We start from the raw sequence: 15750 nt of genomic DNA on the forward strand, positions 1-15750 counted from the left end.
TCCTTAAAATCACAGGATATCATGGGTCTGTTTTAGGGAGACTTCATTTATTGCGTTATATTTAATTTCTGAAATAGCTCCTCTCCTTTAATTAAAAATATACTTTTCTTTTATGATAATGCCGAGGAATACAGATCAGATACTGTGTTTCCATATTTGTATTCTGATTTGCATATTTTATCCCCTTAGATACTAGTGATATTCCTATGTTAGTCTAAGATCCAAACTGATGATAATGTTGCATGAACCAATGACTGTGCTTCATTTAAAGCACTTTATGAAGACTGATGATTCAAGTACAAAATTTCTGTTCTACTTAAATAAGCTTTCTAACAAAATTAATCTGATGCACTTTTAATTATGTACATAATCATTATAGTGTTGCATGTAATTAAACATAAATGGTAAACAGTTCAAATAGATAACATTACAATAATTAGTATAGCTTTCACAGAGTCTAGCCAAATTTTAAATTTTAGTTTTTCATGTTAGCTCTTCAGATTCCTTCATGATCTGTTAGAGGAATCAATATTTATCATTTCCTCTGATATCATTTACTGTTTAATTTTTTCCCTATCATAACCCTGTACATATATAAATTCTCATGCAGGATAAAATGCAATAAACTGAAAGCTAAGTTGCCCTTGTCTGTTCTGCTATTTTCAACCACCAGATATCCACCTAATACTCAAAATCATGTGTAAGATCTGATTTTTCGTACCCATTTTTACCCATTTTCTATTATTTCTCCTCAATTCTACCCATCACTACCTTCATGTTGGGGACATTTTAGCATGCATTGTACCCTTCATACCCCAGGGGTGTCAAGATTGGAGAGAGTAGAAAGGTGAAACCAATAATCTATGGATTTTCTACCTCAGACTGAGGCAGGGCGAAGGAAGAGTTGGGCTATAGGGATCAAGAGAAAGAAAAATAAAAAAAGAGCATTTAAGCAGTGAGTTAATGTACCCACTCTAAAGTATAGATAAACAAATGAGGTCATACCTCTACCTTCATTCTCTTTACCTGTAAGATATTAGTCTTTCCTGAGAAATTATCCCTCTTTCCTCTTTTTATTCCAACCTCTTACTACATGTATCTCTGACCCCTCTGTTCTACTGGAACAGTTTTAAAGGTCTTAATTAATCCTATTAGGAAAACCAGTTCATTATTTAGGCTTCACCCAAGTCCATGTCTCTAAGAAATTAGTATTTATTGCCCTGCTTAATTCCATGAAATATTCTTTCTTAGGTTTGGGGAGGCTTTCTAGATTCTTTATATATTTATTTCTCAGTTTTCTTTGTTGATACCTTCTGCTTGTCTTTCTTATGTAAACATTTTCTAGGTTTGATTTATATCATAATTATTTTTTATAAGGGATGACTATTCTCTCCTTGGCTTCAATTACCAACAATATGTTTATGACTTCGAAATCTATATCTCTAGTCCTGACATTGCTTCTTAGACAGACACAAATTCTCAACTCCTTTCTGGCCATTTTGTCAACATTTTAAATTCAACAGTCAAGGCAAACAATATTTCTTCCTTAACTTTCCAGTCCTTTTATTCTTAATTCATTTCTTTGGTGCTATTAACTCAGTGTTATTATCCTTTCACCAAATTTTTAACCATCCATTCATCTAAATGTTTATGGTCCTAATTTCTAGCCTTTTAGACAGCTTTTATTTCTTCACTATCTTTTATTCATCTTTCTCCTTATTATTAGGTGCTTTCAAAAAATATAAATCAGAGCATATAACTTCTGTACTCCTTAACTGGCAATGACACCCATTATCAAAACAGAAAATTCTACTTCATCTAAAAACAAATCCACTTTTACCTGGCCCCAAATAATAGGTCTACCCCTATTTCCTACCACATCAAACAATGTGTTTTAGCCACAAATAATTGTTTATCAATGTCTTCCATTTTTAAACATTTATTTTTTTCTATTGTCTACTTTATATGGAGTATATGCTCATAAATTTTGGCTACTGAATACATCTTTTCAAAAAAAGTTCTTTTATGATTTTTTTTTTCTAGATACCTACTTCCATTTCTTATCCCTGGATGATTTCTTCTCTTCCCAGCTAATGTCATTGTATTTTTGTTTAGTGTATATATTATTCTGCTATGAATTATAGCTGTGTTTACATTGTTGTACTTCCTATCTAACCCCATCCACTTCCACACTCATGCTGTAATTCATTAATGTGTCTAAAGTAATTTTGCATCTGGGACACTCCAGAAGAATCCATAACATTGACTAGGTCCTCAATAAATGTTGAACTACAGAAGCATTTATAGTGAGGGCAATCTTGGACTGATTCCACCATAATCAAGAAAGATTTGACAACTCAATTACCTAACTTAAAAATGTAAATGAACTATCTTTAAAACCTAGTTTAATTTAATAGACTAGAAATGACACCTGAGGGTGTTAATCCTCATCCTAGAGTTAAGCTATTTTATTGATTTATTAGTCCATTCATCCTATGAAAATTATGAAACGCTTCATGTATGTCTAGTGCACTACTAACCCTAAGATGACACAGCAAAAAAAAAAAAAGGTACACCATGGTTTCAACCATCACCAGATTTTACAGTGGAAATTAGAGGCATTTTTAAGAACATAGGCTATGTTTGTAGTCAGCCAGAACTTGATTTGAATTTTTGAATACCATTTCTATCATATTCAATTTATAATCCTTAATGTGTTTTGATTAAAATCAACATACACCATTTAAAATTACTGTATAATTGTAAATTCGTTATCAACCATAAGTTTCCTCAACTGAAAACTTTAAATTACAATAATATCAACCTGGGGTCTCAAAGAGACTGTATATTTTGAAGAAATTTATATACATATTTATAAATATATGGTTTATAATGTTTAGTTATAGATACTGGTGGGGGGAACCAAAATGTATATAACTATATACATACATATATATATATATATATATATATATATATATATAAACATACCATACAAAGTAAAAATGTCATCATTTCTAAAGATAATCTAAAGATTCCTTTATTTGGTATTTTTTAATTAGAATATATTTTTACAGCCCAAATGACTTGTTTTTGCATATTATATAAATATTAGCATATTAGCATATAATTAGCATTTATTCTAATTCCAAACCTACAAATCAGGTATAGTTGATATGTATATTGGTTGGATTTATATCAAGGAAGCAGAAATTGATCCAAATAATTCAAGGAGAAAGAAATTTAATGATTATAATCAGAGCAGTAAAAATTAGAAGTTGAAAAGGGTACACCTAGCTTTTAAGTTATAGGATTGAAGTTATGTTCCATTTAGAGGGGAAGCTATGATAACTGATTAATTTACTAGTATATTGATAGATAAGAGAAAAAGATCAGGCTTCTATTCTGGGGCACTTCAGCCTTAGAAGTTGACAAAAAAATGTGGATCTGTGCCAAGGAGGGTGTGAAATAAGATGACAAGAAGCAAAGTGATGAATGTATATCAAGAAGTAGTTAACTATGTCAAATGCTGCTGGTAGGTGAGGTAAAATGAGGATTGGCAAAATGCCATTTCACTTACCAACTTCAAGGACATTGGAGGCCTGTATTTGAGCAGTATCTGGAGCAATGGAGGTGAAAGCTTGATGGAGTGAACTTAAGGTAGAAACAAAGGAAGAGACAATAAGTATGGATTATTGTGTAAAATTTTGTTATAAAGAAGAATAGAGAAATTGGGCAAAAATGACTAGTAAGGGAAATGAGATCAATGTTTTTTTGTTTTTTAATTTGGAGAAAAATGAAAGCATGCCTGATTCTGAGAACAAGATACAAGAGTCAGAAAACTTTCCTTAAATGGCTGCAGTAGATGGTTTAGGCTTTGTGGGCCCACTAGCCAACAAGTTCACTGAGACAACTAGTAGAGTTGTGCTTATAGTATAAAAACAGCCATAGGCAATGTATAAACAAATGGCCATGACCATGTTCCAATGGAATTTCTTTGACAAAAAGTGATAAGGGCTGTAGTTTGGTTTGATATATTTTTTTAAAAAAAGTGATTATGGAGAAAACAGAAAAACTGAAGTGATATCTTTGAGTACGTGAGAGGGAGTTTGGTTTGATATATATTTTTTTAAAAAGTGGTTACAGAGAAAACAGAGAAAAACTGAAGTGATATCCTTGAGTAGATATTTGTGCAAAGGAATTGGTGTTGGAGCCTTAATTATGAGTTGAACCAAGTTTGAAAAGCAAGAAGGACAAAATACGTATAGGTGGAGTGGGTTAAGGATCCAGCATTGACATAAGCTGTGGTTTAGGCTGCAGATGTGGAATGGATCCTGCTTTGCTGTGGCTGTGATGAAGGCTGGTGGCTACAGCTCTGATTAGACCCCTAGCCTGGGAAACTCCATATGCTGTGGAAGTGGCCCTAGAAAAGGCAAAAAAAAAAAAAAAAAAGAATTAGCCATTGAACTCGGTTTGGGATACCATCTTTTTTAAAAAATCTTCCTCACTCCAAGATGATAAAAATCAGTTGACTTTAAATGCAACCTGGGGGAGACAGGACTAAGATGGCAGAAAAGAAGGACTGGAGCTCATCTTCTCTCCTTAAAAACAACAAAATTCACAACTAAAGACTGAGCAATCTCCACCCAAATGGACCAGAAACCTTAAAAAAGATACCCTACTCCAGAAGAAAAAGAGGAGGTCACATCAAGAGGAAGGAGGGGCAATTTTGAGATATAAAACACCCCATACCTCCCGGGTAGGAAGCCCCAAAGACTGGAAACTAACTGGTTCACAGAGACTCACCTACAGGAGGGAGAGTTCTGAGCCCCACATCAAATTCTCATGTGTGGGGATCTGGCACGGGGAGAAAGAGCCCCTGGAGCATCTGGCATTAAAGGCCAGTGGGGCTTGTGCACAGGAGCTCCACGGAAATGGGGGAAACGGAGACCCCATTCTTAAAAGGCACACAAAGACATCCATGTGCACTGGGTCCCAGGGCAAAGCAAAGTCTCCATGGGAATCTGGGTCAAACCTGACTGCAGTTCTTGGAGGACATCGTGGGAAAACAGGGGTGAATGTGGCTTGTTGTGAGGGAAGGACATTGGAAGCAAAGCTCTCGGGAATATTCAGCAGGGTGCCTTTCTCTGGAGGTGGCCATTTTGGGAAAATCTGGCCCCACCCATCAGTCAGCTGTGAGAAGCCCCAGGGCAAACGACAACCCAGGTGGGATCACAGCCCCACCCCTCAGTAAACAGGCTACCTAAAGACCCCTCAGGCACACAGCTGCCTCTGATCCCATCCAGAGACTAAGCCCCACCCACCAGAGGGATTAGAATCGGCTCCACCTACCAGTGGGCAGGCATAAGCCCCTCCCATCAGGAAGCCTACAGCAAGCCCCCCATACCGACATCAGCCACGGGGGGCAGACATCAGAAGTAAGAGAGGCTACAACTCTAGAATGTGTAAAAAGGTCACCACACCAAAAAACCTATAAAAATGAAAAGACAGAGCACTCTAATTCAGATGAGGGAGAAAGGAAAAACCCCAGAAAACCAGCTAAGCGAGGAGGAGATTCTCAGCATCCAGGAAGATGATGCAAGACATTGGAAATAAACTGGAGGCAAAGATGGATAACTTAAAAGGAAACACTGAGCAGAGAGATTCAAGATATAAAACTTAAACAGGAAGAGATGCAAAATACAAACAGATACAAAAGATATAAAACTTAAACAGGAAGAGATGCAAAATACAATAACTGAAATAAAAAATTCACTAGAAGCAGCTAACAGCAGAATACAGGAGGCAGAAGAACGAATAAGTGAGGTGGAGGACAGAGTAGTGGAAATTATGGATGCAGAGCAGAAAAGAGAAAGAAGATTGAAAACAAATGAAGAGAGTCTCAGAGAACTCTGGGACAATGTTAAATGCACCAACATCCGTATTATAGGGGTGCCAGAAGGAGAAGAGAGAGAGAGAAGGAGACAGAAAAAAGATTCCAAGAGATAATAGCCGAAAACTTCCCTAACATGGGAAAGGAACCACTCACTCAAACCCAGGAAGCACAACGAGTACCATATACAAAAAACCCAAAGAGGAACACCCCGAGACACATATTAGTCAAAAAGACCAAAATTAAAGACAAAGAGAAAATCTTGAAAGCAGCTAGGGAAACGAAACAAAGAACATGCAAGGGAACCTCAGTAAGGTTATCGGCAGATTTTTCAGCAGCAACTCTTCAGGCCAGAAGGGAGTGGCATGATATACTCAAAGTGATGAAAGAAAAAAACCTCCAGCCAAGATTACTCTACGCAGCAAGGCTCTCATTCAGATTTGAAGAAGAAATCAAAACCTTCACAGATAAGCAAAAGCTGAGAGAATTCAGCAACACTAAATCAGCCTTAAAACAAATACTAAAGGAACTTTTCTAGGCAGAAAAGAACAAGAGAAGAAGGAGAGAAAAAACAGCAGCAAAAGCAAATCCAAAGCAATTAATAAAATGGCAATAAGAACTTACATATCAATAATTACCTTAAATGTTAATGGACTAAACATCCCAACCAAAAGACATAGACTGGCTGAATGGATACAAAAACAAGACCCATATATATGCTGTCTTCAAGAGACCTACTTTACTTCTAGGGACACATACAAATCAAAAGTGAGACGATGGAAGAAAATATTTCATGCAAAATGGGATCAAAGGAAAGGTGAAGTAGCAATACTCATAGCAGACAAAGGAGACTTTAACATGAAAATATTTTAAGGGACAAAGAAGGACATTACATAATGATCAAAGGATAAATCCAAGAAAAAGATATAACAATTTTAAATATCTATGCACCCAACACAGGTTCAGCACAATATATAAGGCAACAGCTAACAACCTTAAAAAGAGAAATTGACAATAATGCAATCATAGTCGGGGACTTTAACACCCCACTTATAGCAATGGACAGATCAACCAGACAGAAAATCAATAAGGAAACAAAGGCACTGAAATATGCATTAAACCAGATGGACTTAAGAGATATTTATAGGACATTCCATCCAAAAGCAACAGGAATACACATGCTTCTCAAGTGCGCATGGAACATTCTCTAAGATGGATCACATCCTGGGCTACACATCCAACCTTGGTAACTTTAAGTAAATTGAAATCATATCAAGCATCTATTCTGACCACAGTGCTATATGACTGGAAATCAACAACAAGAGAAAAACTGCAAAAAACACAAACACGTGGAAACTCAACAACATGCTACTAAACAACCAATGGATCACTGAAGAAATCAAAGAGGAAATTAAAAAATACCTAGCAGCAAATGACAATGGAGATACGACACTCCAAAACCTATGGGATGCAGCAAATTGTTCTAAGAGGAAAGTTTATAGAAATACAAGCCCACCTCAGGAAACAAGAAAAAGCTCAAATAAACAAGCTAATTTTACATGTAAAGCAGCTCAAGAGAGAAGAACAGACAAGACCTAAAGTTAGTAGAAGGAAAGAAATCATAAAGATCAGAGCAGAAATCAATGAATTAGAAATGAAGAAAACCATAGAAAAGATCAATGAAATGAAAAGCTGGTTCTTTGAAAAGATCAACAAAATTGATAAACCCTTAACCAGACTTATCAAGCAAAAAAGAGAGAGGATTCAAATCAATAAATTAGAAATGAAAAAGAAGTAACAATGGACATCACAGAAATACAAAGGATCATACGAGACTACTATATGCAACTATATGCCAACAAAATGGAAAACCTAGAAGAAATGGACAAATTCTTAGAAAAGTACAATCTTCCAAGACTAAACCAAGATGAAATAGAAAAGATGAATGGACCAATCACAAGATCTGAAAGTGAAACTGTGATTAAAAAACTTCCAATAAACAAATGTCCAGGACCAGATGGCTTCACAGGTGAATTCTATCAAACATTCAGAGAAGAGCTAACACCTCTCCTTCTGAAACTATTTCAAAAAAATTTCAGAGGAAGGGATACTCCCAAGCTCATTCTATGAGGCCACCATCACCCTGATACCAAAACCAGACAAAGATACCACAAAAAAAGAAAACTACAGGCCAATTTCACTGATGAACATTGATGCAAATATCCTCAACAAAATACTAGCAAACCGAATCCAACAATACATTAAAAGGATTGTACATCATGATCAAGTGGGATTTATCTCAGGGATGCAAGTGTTCTTCAATATCTGCAAATCCATCAGTGTGATACACCACATTAACACACTGAAGAATAAAAACCATCTGATCCTCTCAATAGATGCAGAAAAAGCCTTTGACAAAATCCAACACCCATTTCTGATCAAAACCCTTCAGAAAGTGGGCATAACGGGAACCTACCTCAACATGATAAAGGCCATATATGACAAACTCACAGCTGACATCATTATCAATGTTGAAAGGTTGAAAGAATTTCTGCTGAGATCAGGAACAAGACAAGAATGTCTGCTCTTGCCACTACTCTTCAACATAGTTATAGAAGTCCTAGCCACAGCAATCAGAGAAGTAAAAGAAATAAAAAGAATTCAAATTGGAAAGGAAGAAGTAAAACTATCCCTATTTGCAGATGACATGATACTATACCTAGGGAATCCTAAAGACTCTACCAGAAAATTGTTAGAGCTCATCCACGAATTTGGCAAAGTTGCAGGATACAAAATTAATACACAGAAATCAATGGCATTTCTATACACCAACAATGAAAGAGCAGAAAGAGAAATTAGGGAAGCAATCCTGTTTACCACCACTTCCCAAAGAATAAAATACTTAGGAGTAAACCTACCTAAAGTGACAAAAGACCTGTACTGTGAAAACTACAAGCCACTGATGAAAGAAATCAAAGATGACACAAAGAGATGAAAAGATATACCATGCTCATGGATTGGAAGAGTTAATGTTATCAAAATGACAATACTACCTAAGGCAATCTACAGATTCAATGCAATCCCTATCAAATTACCAAGGACATTTTTTGCAGAACTTGAACAAAATATTTTAAAATTTGTTTGGAAGCACAAAAGACACAGAATAGGGAAAGACAGTCTGAAAAAGAAAAATGGAGCTGGAGGCATCAGGCTCATGGACTTCAGACTATACTACAAAGCAACAATCATCAAAACCATATGGTACTGGCACAAAGACAGAAATATAGATCAGTGGAACAGGATAGAAAGCCCAAAATTAAACACATGTACCTACAGCCAACTCACCTATGACAAAAGAAGCAAGGATATACAATGGAGAAAGGATAGCTTGTTCAATAAGTGGTGCTGGGAAAACTGGACAGCCACATGGAAAAGAACAAAGTTAAAACACTCCCTAACACCATACACAAAAATAAACTCCAAATGGATTAAAGACCTAGATATAAGACCAGACACTATCAAACTCCTAGAGGAAAACATAGGCCAAACACTCTCTGACATAAACGACAGCAACATCTTCTCACATCCACCTATCAGAGTATTGACAATAAAAAGAAAATTAAACAAATGGGACCTCATCAAACTTAAAAGTTTCTGCACAGCAAAGGAAACCCTAAACAAAACCAAAAGATAACCCACAGAATGGGAGAAAATCTTTGCAAGTGATTCAACTGACAAGGGATTAATCTCCAAAATTTATAAACGCCTTCTGAAGCTCCATACCAAAAAAACAAACAACTCCATCAAAAAATGGGCAGAAGATCTAAACAGACAGTTCTCCAAAGAAGACATACAGATGGCCGAGAAAAACATGAAAAGATGTTCAGCATCACTCATTATTAGAGAAATGCAAATCAAAACCACGATGAGGGACCACCTTACACCAGCCAGAATGGCCATCACCCAAAAGTCTACAAACAATAAGTGCTAGAGAGGCTGTGGAGAAAAAGGAACACTAGTACACTGTTGGTGGGATTGTAAATTGGTGCAACCACTGTGGAAAGCAGTATGGAGATTCCTCAGAAAACTAAAAATAGGACTACCATTTGATCCAGCAATCCCACTCCTGGGCATCTATCCAGACAAATCCATGACTCACAAAGACACATGTACTCCGAGGTTCATTGCAGCACTATTTAAAATAGCCAAGACATGGAAACAGCCTAAATGTCCATCAACAGAGGAGTGGATCCAGAAGATGTTGTACATATAAACAATGGAATATTACTCAGCCATTAAAAAGAACGAAATACCAGCATTCTTAGCAACATGGATGGACCTAGAAACTATCATGCTAAGTGAAGTCAGCCATACAATGAGACACCAACATCCAATGCTTTCACTGACATGTGGAATCTGAAGAAAGGACAGGCTGAACTCCTTTGTAGAACAGATGCTGACTCACAGACATTGAAAAGCTTATGGTCTCCGGAGGAGACAGTTTGGGGGGTGGGGGAATGTGCATGGGTTGTGGGATGGAAATCCTGTGAAATTGGATTGTGATGATCATTATACAACTACAGATGTGATAAATTCATTTGAGTAATAAAAAATATGTAGAGGTGGGTAAAGGTGATGCATAAATCTTTGGAAAATCTCTTTGAATTGCCTCAGTTTTTCTCAGAGGAGTAGGAAGTAAGATCATCATAAGTGAGTGCCCATTAAAGGTGATTTAGAATTTTAAGGAGAGAAATTACATAACATAGTTGCATGAAAGACTTGAGAAGTAATTGGGCTAAGAAAATATTATAGGTAATTTGTTTTTTAGTGGAATAACAAATTTTCCGTTTAGAATGTTCTAATTCTTCTTTTCCACTTTGACTTTTCATATATTTTTATTAAAACGTAGTGTATTTCTGAAGCACAATATAAACTTGTGGCAAATATCCATTTATTTTGAATTATTTAACTTTAATCTTTAACCCTTATTTTTCTCCCCAGGGGAAAAAAAGAAATTGTCACAACCCATTAATATCCTGATTTTCAGACAGCATGATCAGTCACACTTTCTATCCTATATATTTCTCTCATTTAAAAAATCTTATTCCTGTTAGAATTTATTTGTGCAATGAATATGCCTCTGTCACTTCATCTCTGTTTTGTGTATTTATCATATTGAATTCTAATTTGCTCTGAGGATTTGCTAACTTTGGTTTCCATGATGTGTTTGTCCTGAAAGAGTTTAGATATAATGAAATATATTATGTCCAGTATTTGTCTAATATTTTACCACCAATGAGAGATCAATTATTGAAATATAATGTATTCACATTGATTACTATGAAGGTTATTCATGGATTAGTAAATCAAAACAAGCCCTCAAAAGATAGAAAATCAATTGATATGTCAGATAGGACGGCATAAATGGTGAAATGAACCACAGAGTTGACATTTTATCTCCTGAAATAATTTAATTTACCAGAATTTGAAAGGATTAGTGACTTTGAACATACGTAATAAGCAAAAAAGTGTAAGACTGAACAGATTGATCTAAAATTTTATTAATAATACTTCAAGCAAATGCAAACCAACTATATTTTAGAGGCAATAGATACTATTTATTCTGTTAACCAATCCTAGAAACTATCTAGGGAACCAATCAAAACTCTATTATTAAGGTTATGCACTGAGTAAATATTAACTTTCAAATTTAAAAAGTATACATGTGGGCACAGTTATATAGAGATAATATCTTTGTTTTTCCTCTGCAGAACTGTTACCCAGTTGCCAGCACTTGAACTGTCAGTATAAATGTGCCATTGTCAGAAATAGTACAATATGTTACTGTGAGGATGGATTTGAAATAAAAGAAGATAAAAGAAGCTGTAAAGGTAAGCATGATATAGAATTCTATTCAAACAAATTTTTAAAGTTTAAAAAAAATTTAATTAACAGAGGCTAGTTGGCAGAAATTTAATAAAATATCTTTGAGCACCTACTGTGTGTTCCATAGAGTATTTGTGTTCACTTTAATTTTGTTTGTTTCCTAAGATTTAAAAGTTGGTACTACCCCCAAATCACATATCTAAGCATTTGATAAGCATTTATACGAATCAATTTTCAATTCATATTGCAGTAATTTCAATTGCGGGACTAGAAGGTAATGGGATATTTTTTGCATAATCACTAAAATTTTGGACTTAATTATTTTAACATTCTAAATGTTTTTTGCTTGTCATATAGATGTAGTATAGCAGATATTTTTCATTAACTAAATTGGGTTAATAAGAATCATACCATATTCTTTTTTTCATGTGATTTTTTATTTTTTCCGTTATTATAGTTGGTTTACAGCGTTATGTCAATTTTCTACTATACAGCATGGTGACCCAGTTACACATACATGTATACATTATTTTTTCTCACATTATCATGCTCCATCATAAGTGACCAGACATAAGTCCCAGTGCTACACAGTAGGATCTCATTGCTAATCCATCCCAAAGGCAATAGTCTGCATCTATTAACCCCAAGCTTCCAATCTATCCCACTCCCTCCACCTCCCCCTTGGCAACCACAAGTCTTCTCCAAGTCCATGATTTTCTTTTGTGTGGAAAGGTTAATTTGTGCCATATATTAGATTCCAGATTTAAGTGATATCATATGGTGTTTGTCTTCCTCTTTCTGACTTCACTCAGTATGAGAGTCTCTAGTTCCATCCATGTTGCTGCTAATGGCATGATTTAGTTCTTTTTTATGGCTGAGTGTATTCCATTGTGTATATATACCACATCTTCCTAATCCAATCATCTGTCAATGGACATTTGGGTTGTTTCCATGTCTTGGCTATTATGAATAGTGCTGCAATGAACATGCAGGTTCATGTGTCTTTTTCAAGGAATGTTTTGTCCAGATATATGCCCAAGAGTAGGATTGCTGGGTCATATGGCAGTTCTATGTATAGATTTCTAAGGTACTTCTATACTGTTCTCCATAGTGGTTGTACCAGCTTACCTTCCCACCAACAGAGCAGAGGGTTCCCTTTTCTCCACATCCCTTCCAGCATTTGTTATTTGTGGACTTCTTAATGATGGCCATTCTGACTGGTGTGAGGTCGTATCTTGTGGTAGTTTTGAGCATTTCTCTAATAATCAGTGATGCTGACCATTGTTTCATATGCTTGTTGGCCATCTGTATATCTTCCTTGGAGAAATGTCTATTCAGGTCTTTTGCCCATTTTTCAATTGAGTTGTTGGCTTTTTTGCTGTTGAGGTGTATAAGTTGTTTGTATAATTTAGAGATTAAGCCCTTGTCAGCTGCATCATTTGAAAATATTTTCTCCCATTCTGTAAGTTGTCTTTTTGTTTTCTTTTTGGTTTCCTTTGCTGTATAAAAAGCTTGTCAGTTTGATTAGGTCCCATTGGTTTATTTTTGCTTATATTTCTGTTGCATTGGGAGACTGACCCAAGAAAACATTTGTAAAGTTAATATCAGAGAATGTTTTGTTTATGTTTTCTTCTAGGAGTTGAATGGTGTCTTGTCTTATATTCAAAGTCTTTAAGGCATTTTGAGTTTATTTTTGTGCATGCTGTGAGGGTGTGTTCTAGTTTCATTGATTTGCATGCAGCTGTCCAGGTTTCCCAGCAATACTTGCTGAAAAGACTTTTTCCCATTTGTTGTTCTGGCATCCTTTGTCAAAGATTAATTGACCATAGGTGTCTGGGTTTATCTGGACTATCTATTCTATTCCATTGGACTGTATGTCTGTTTTGGTATCAGTACCATACTGTCTTGATGACTGTGGTTTTGTAATATTGCCTGAAGTCTGGGAGCATTATACCACCTGGTTGGTTTTTGTTTCTCAGTATTGCTTTGGCAATTCTGGATCTTTTGTGATTCCATATAGAATTTTGGATTGTTTGTTCTAGTTCTGTGAAAATTGTCATAGTTAATTTGATAGGGGTTGCATTGACTCTGTAGATTGCTTTGGGTAGTATGGCCATTCATGCCATATTTTTATAACATTGATAATTCAGGTGATTGGTATTTGACCAACAGCAATAATGATAAACATGTAATATTTATATTTTTTGATGTCTTAATTGTTGCTTTTTTGAGTGCTCTACAGTAAATGTTTACTCTCTGAAATGATTCCACTCTGCCATACTGGACTATTTTTGGTTACTTCTCCATTCTATTGACGCCAGTGTGTATTTTTGTATGTAGATAAATAAATAAATAAATAGATAAATAAATAAATGAGTTCCCATTGTGACTCAGTGAGTTAAGAACATGGCTAGTATCCATTAGCATGCAGGTTTGGTACCTGGCATCTCTCAGTGGTTTAAGGATCCAGTGTTGTCACAAGTTGCTAGTAGTCACAGCTGCAATTTGGGTCCATTGTTGCTGTGGCTGTGGTATAGTCCTGCAGCAGCAGCTCTGATTGGACTCCTAGCCCAAGAACTTCAAAATGCTATAGGTATGGCCATAAATAAATAAATAAATAAATCTAACATATCCACAATATAAATAATATATTATTTTGTACAGTATTTAGAGTCTATACATAGAAACACTGAATGCAGAATCTATGGATACAATTGAGGAATATCTGCATTACCAGCACCAATAATAAACAGAATATTTTCCAAAGAAATTGGTGTTTTGCTGATTACATTAAACCTTTGCTTTAATATTATCACTTTCATCTTAGAAACAGAATCTTAGAGTTGAAAAAATCCTCACAATATTTTTCAAAATCCCAAAAACAAAATTTAGAAAACTAAGATCCTGAGAGATTTAAGAGACTTACTTAAGTCTGCACATCTTTTTTAGTAATAGACTTGGGACTAAAATGCAAATTTTCAGAGCCTGTTTATTCTTATACTGAAGAGGCTCACTGTTTTATAGTATGCATCAAGGTTTAAATATTTATTTTATTGGATGTTTTGTTTTCTTTTCTATGTAACACAAATGTTATAGAAACATGTATTATTAAATGTTTATCAAACTCAGAGATTGCATAATCTGACCAAACTGGTATAATTATTTGACTAATATTTTTAAACCAACATGTAAAAATCAAAAAATTGCACCCAATGGTCCAGACTTTCTGAGAAAAAAAGTTAGAATTTCTGGTAACACTAGAGCCATTAAAATCACAAAAGTCAGACCTTCTGAACATGCATGCAATTTCAACTTCAAAACCACCCCTGTCATTCACACAAGGTAGACCAATATACTTATCCTGTATCCTTCTCACTCTTTTGCTATATTCCACCCCCATAGGAGTCAGAATTTTCAGCTTCTTTTTTCAAGAATCTCTTTTTCCTGAGTCTCTCATTAAAATCCATAAAAAAATCATCATAGTTAATTTCTTCCATTGAACATGAGTAGGGAATTTTACAGCAATCATAAAAGTTGACCAATGGAAAAGGAGGTTTTATTTTTTTACTTTCTCTGCACTCCTGGATGGCCAAGTCTGAGCATCATTTATAATTTCCTGAAGGTATTTCCAGGATATTCTTTGTCCCTAAATGGAGAAAAAAGTCAGCACAAGAGGTGACATACCTGTTTCTTTGCAGCCAATTTTTTTTTTTTTTTTTGTCTTTTTGACATTTCTTGGGCCGCTTCCTCGGCATATGGAGGTTCCCAGGCTAGAGGTCCAATCAGAGCTGTAGCCGCTGGCCTAGCCAGAACCGCAGCAACAAGGGATCCGATCCCTGTCTGTAACCTACACCACAAATCAGGGCAATGCGGGATCCTTAACCCATTGAGCAAGGCCAGGGATCGAACTGCAACCTCTTGGTTCCTCGTCAGATTCGTTAACCACTGAGGCACCACGGGAAATCCTGCAG

General features: G+C 35.5%; 1 protein-coding gene across 5 annotated transcripts in view; it reads left to right on the forward strand.

The window, feature by feature from the left end:
* Window positions 1–15750, forward strand: part of LRP1B (LDL receptor related protein 1B) — a 1884722-nt gene that overhangs the window by 839372 nt on the left and 1029600 nt on the right. For all 5 annotated transcript variants that reach the window (XM_084998912.1, XM_084998914.1, XM_021076285.2 and 2 more), the window contains one exon: window positions 11665–11784. In XM_084998912.1, the coding sequence (XP_084855038.1) occupies window positions 11665–11784 (120 nt within the window). The remainder of the gene's footprint in view (window positions 1–11664; window positions 11785–15750) is intronic.

Source organism: Sus scrofa, chromosome 15, assembly GCF_054392235.1.
Source record: "Sus scrofa isolate SSC_HxYL_T2T_F1_AM1 chromosome 15, Sscrofa_HxYL_maternal_Yorkshire_Landrace_v2.0, whole genome shotgun sequence".
In the NCBI taxonomy this organism is placed as follows: Eukaryota; Metazoa; Chordata; class Mammalia; order Artiodactyla; family Suidae; genus Sus; species Sus scrofa.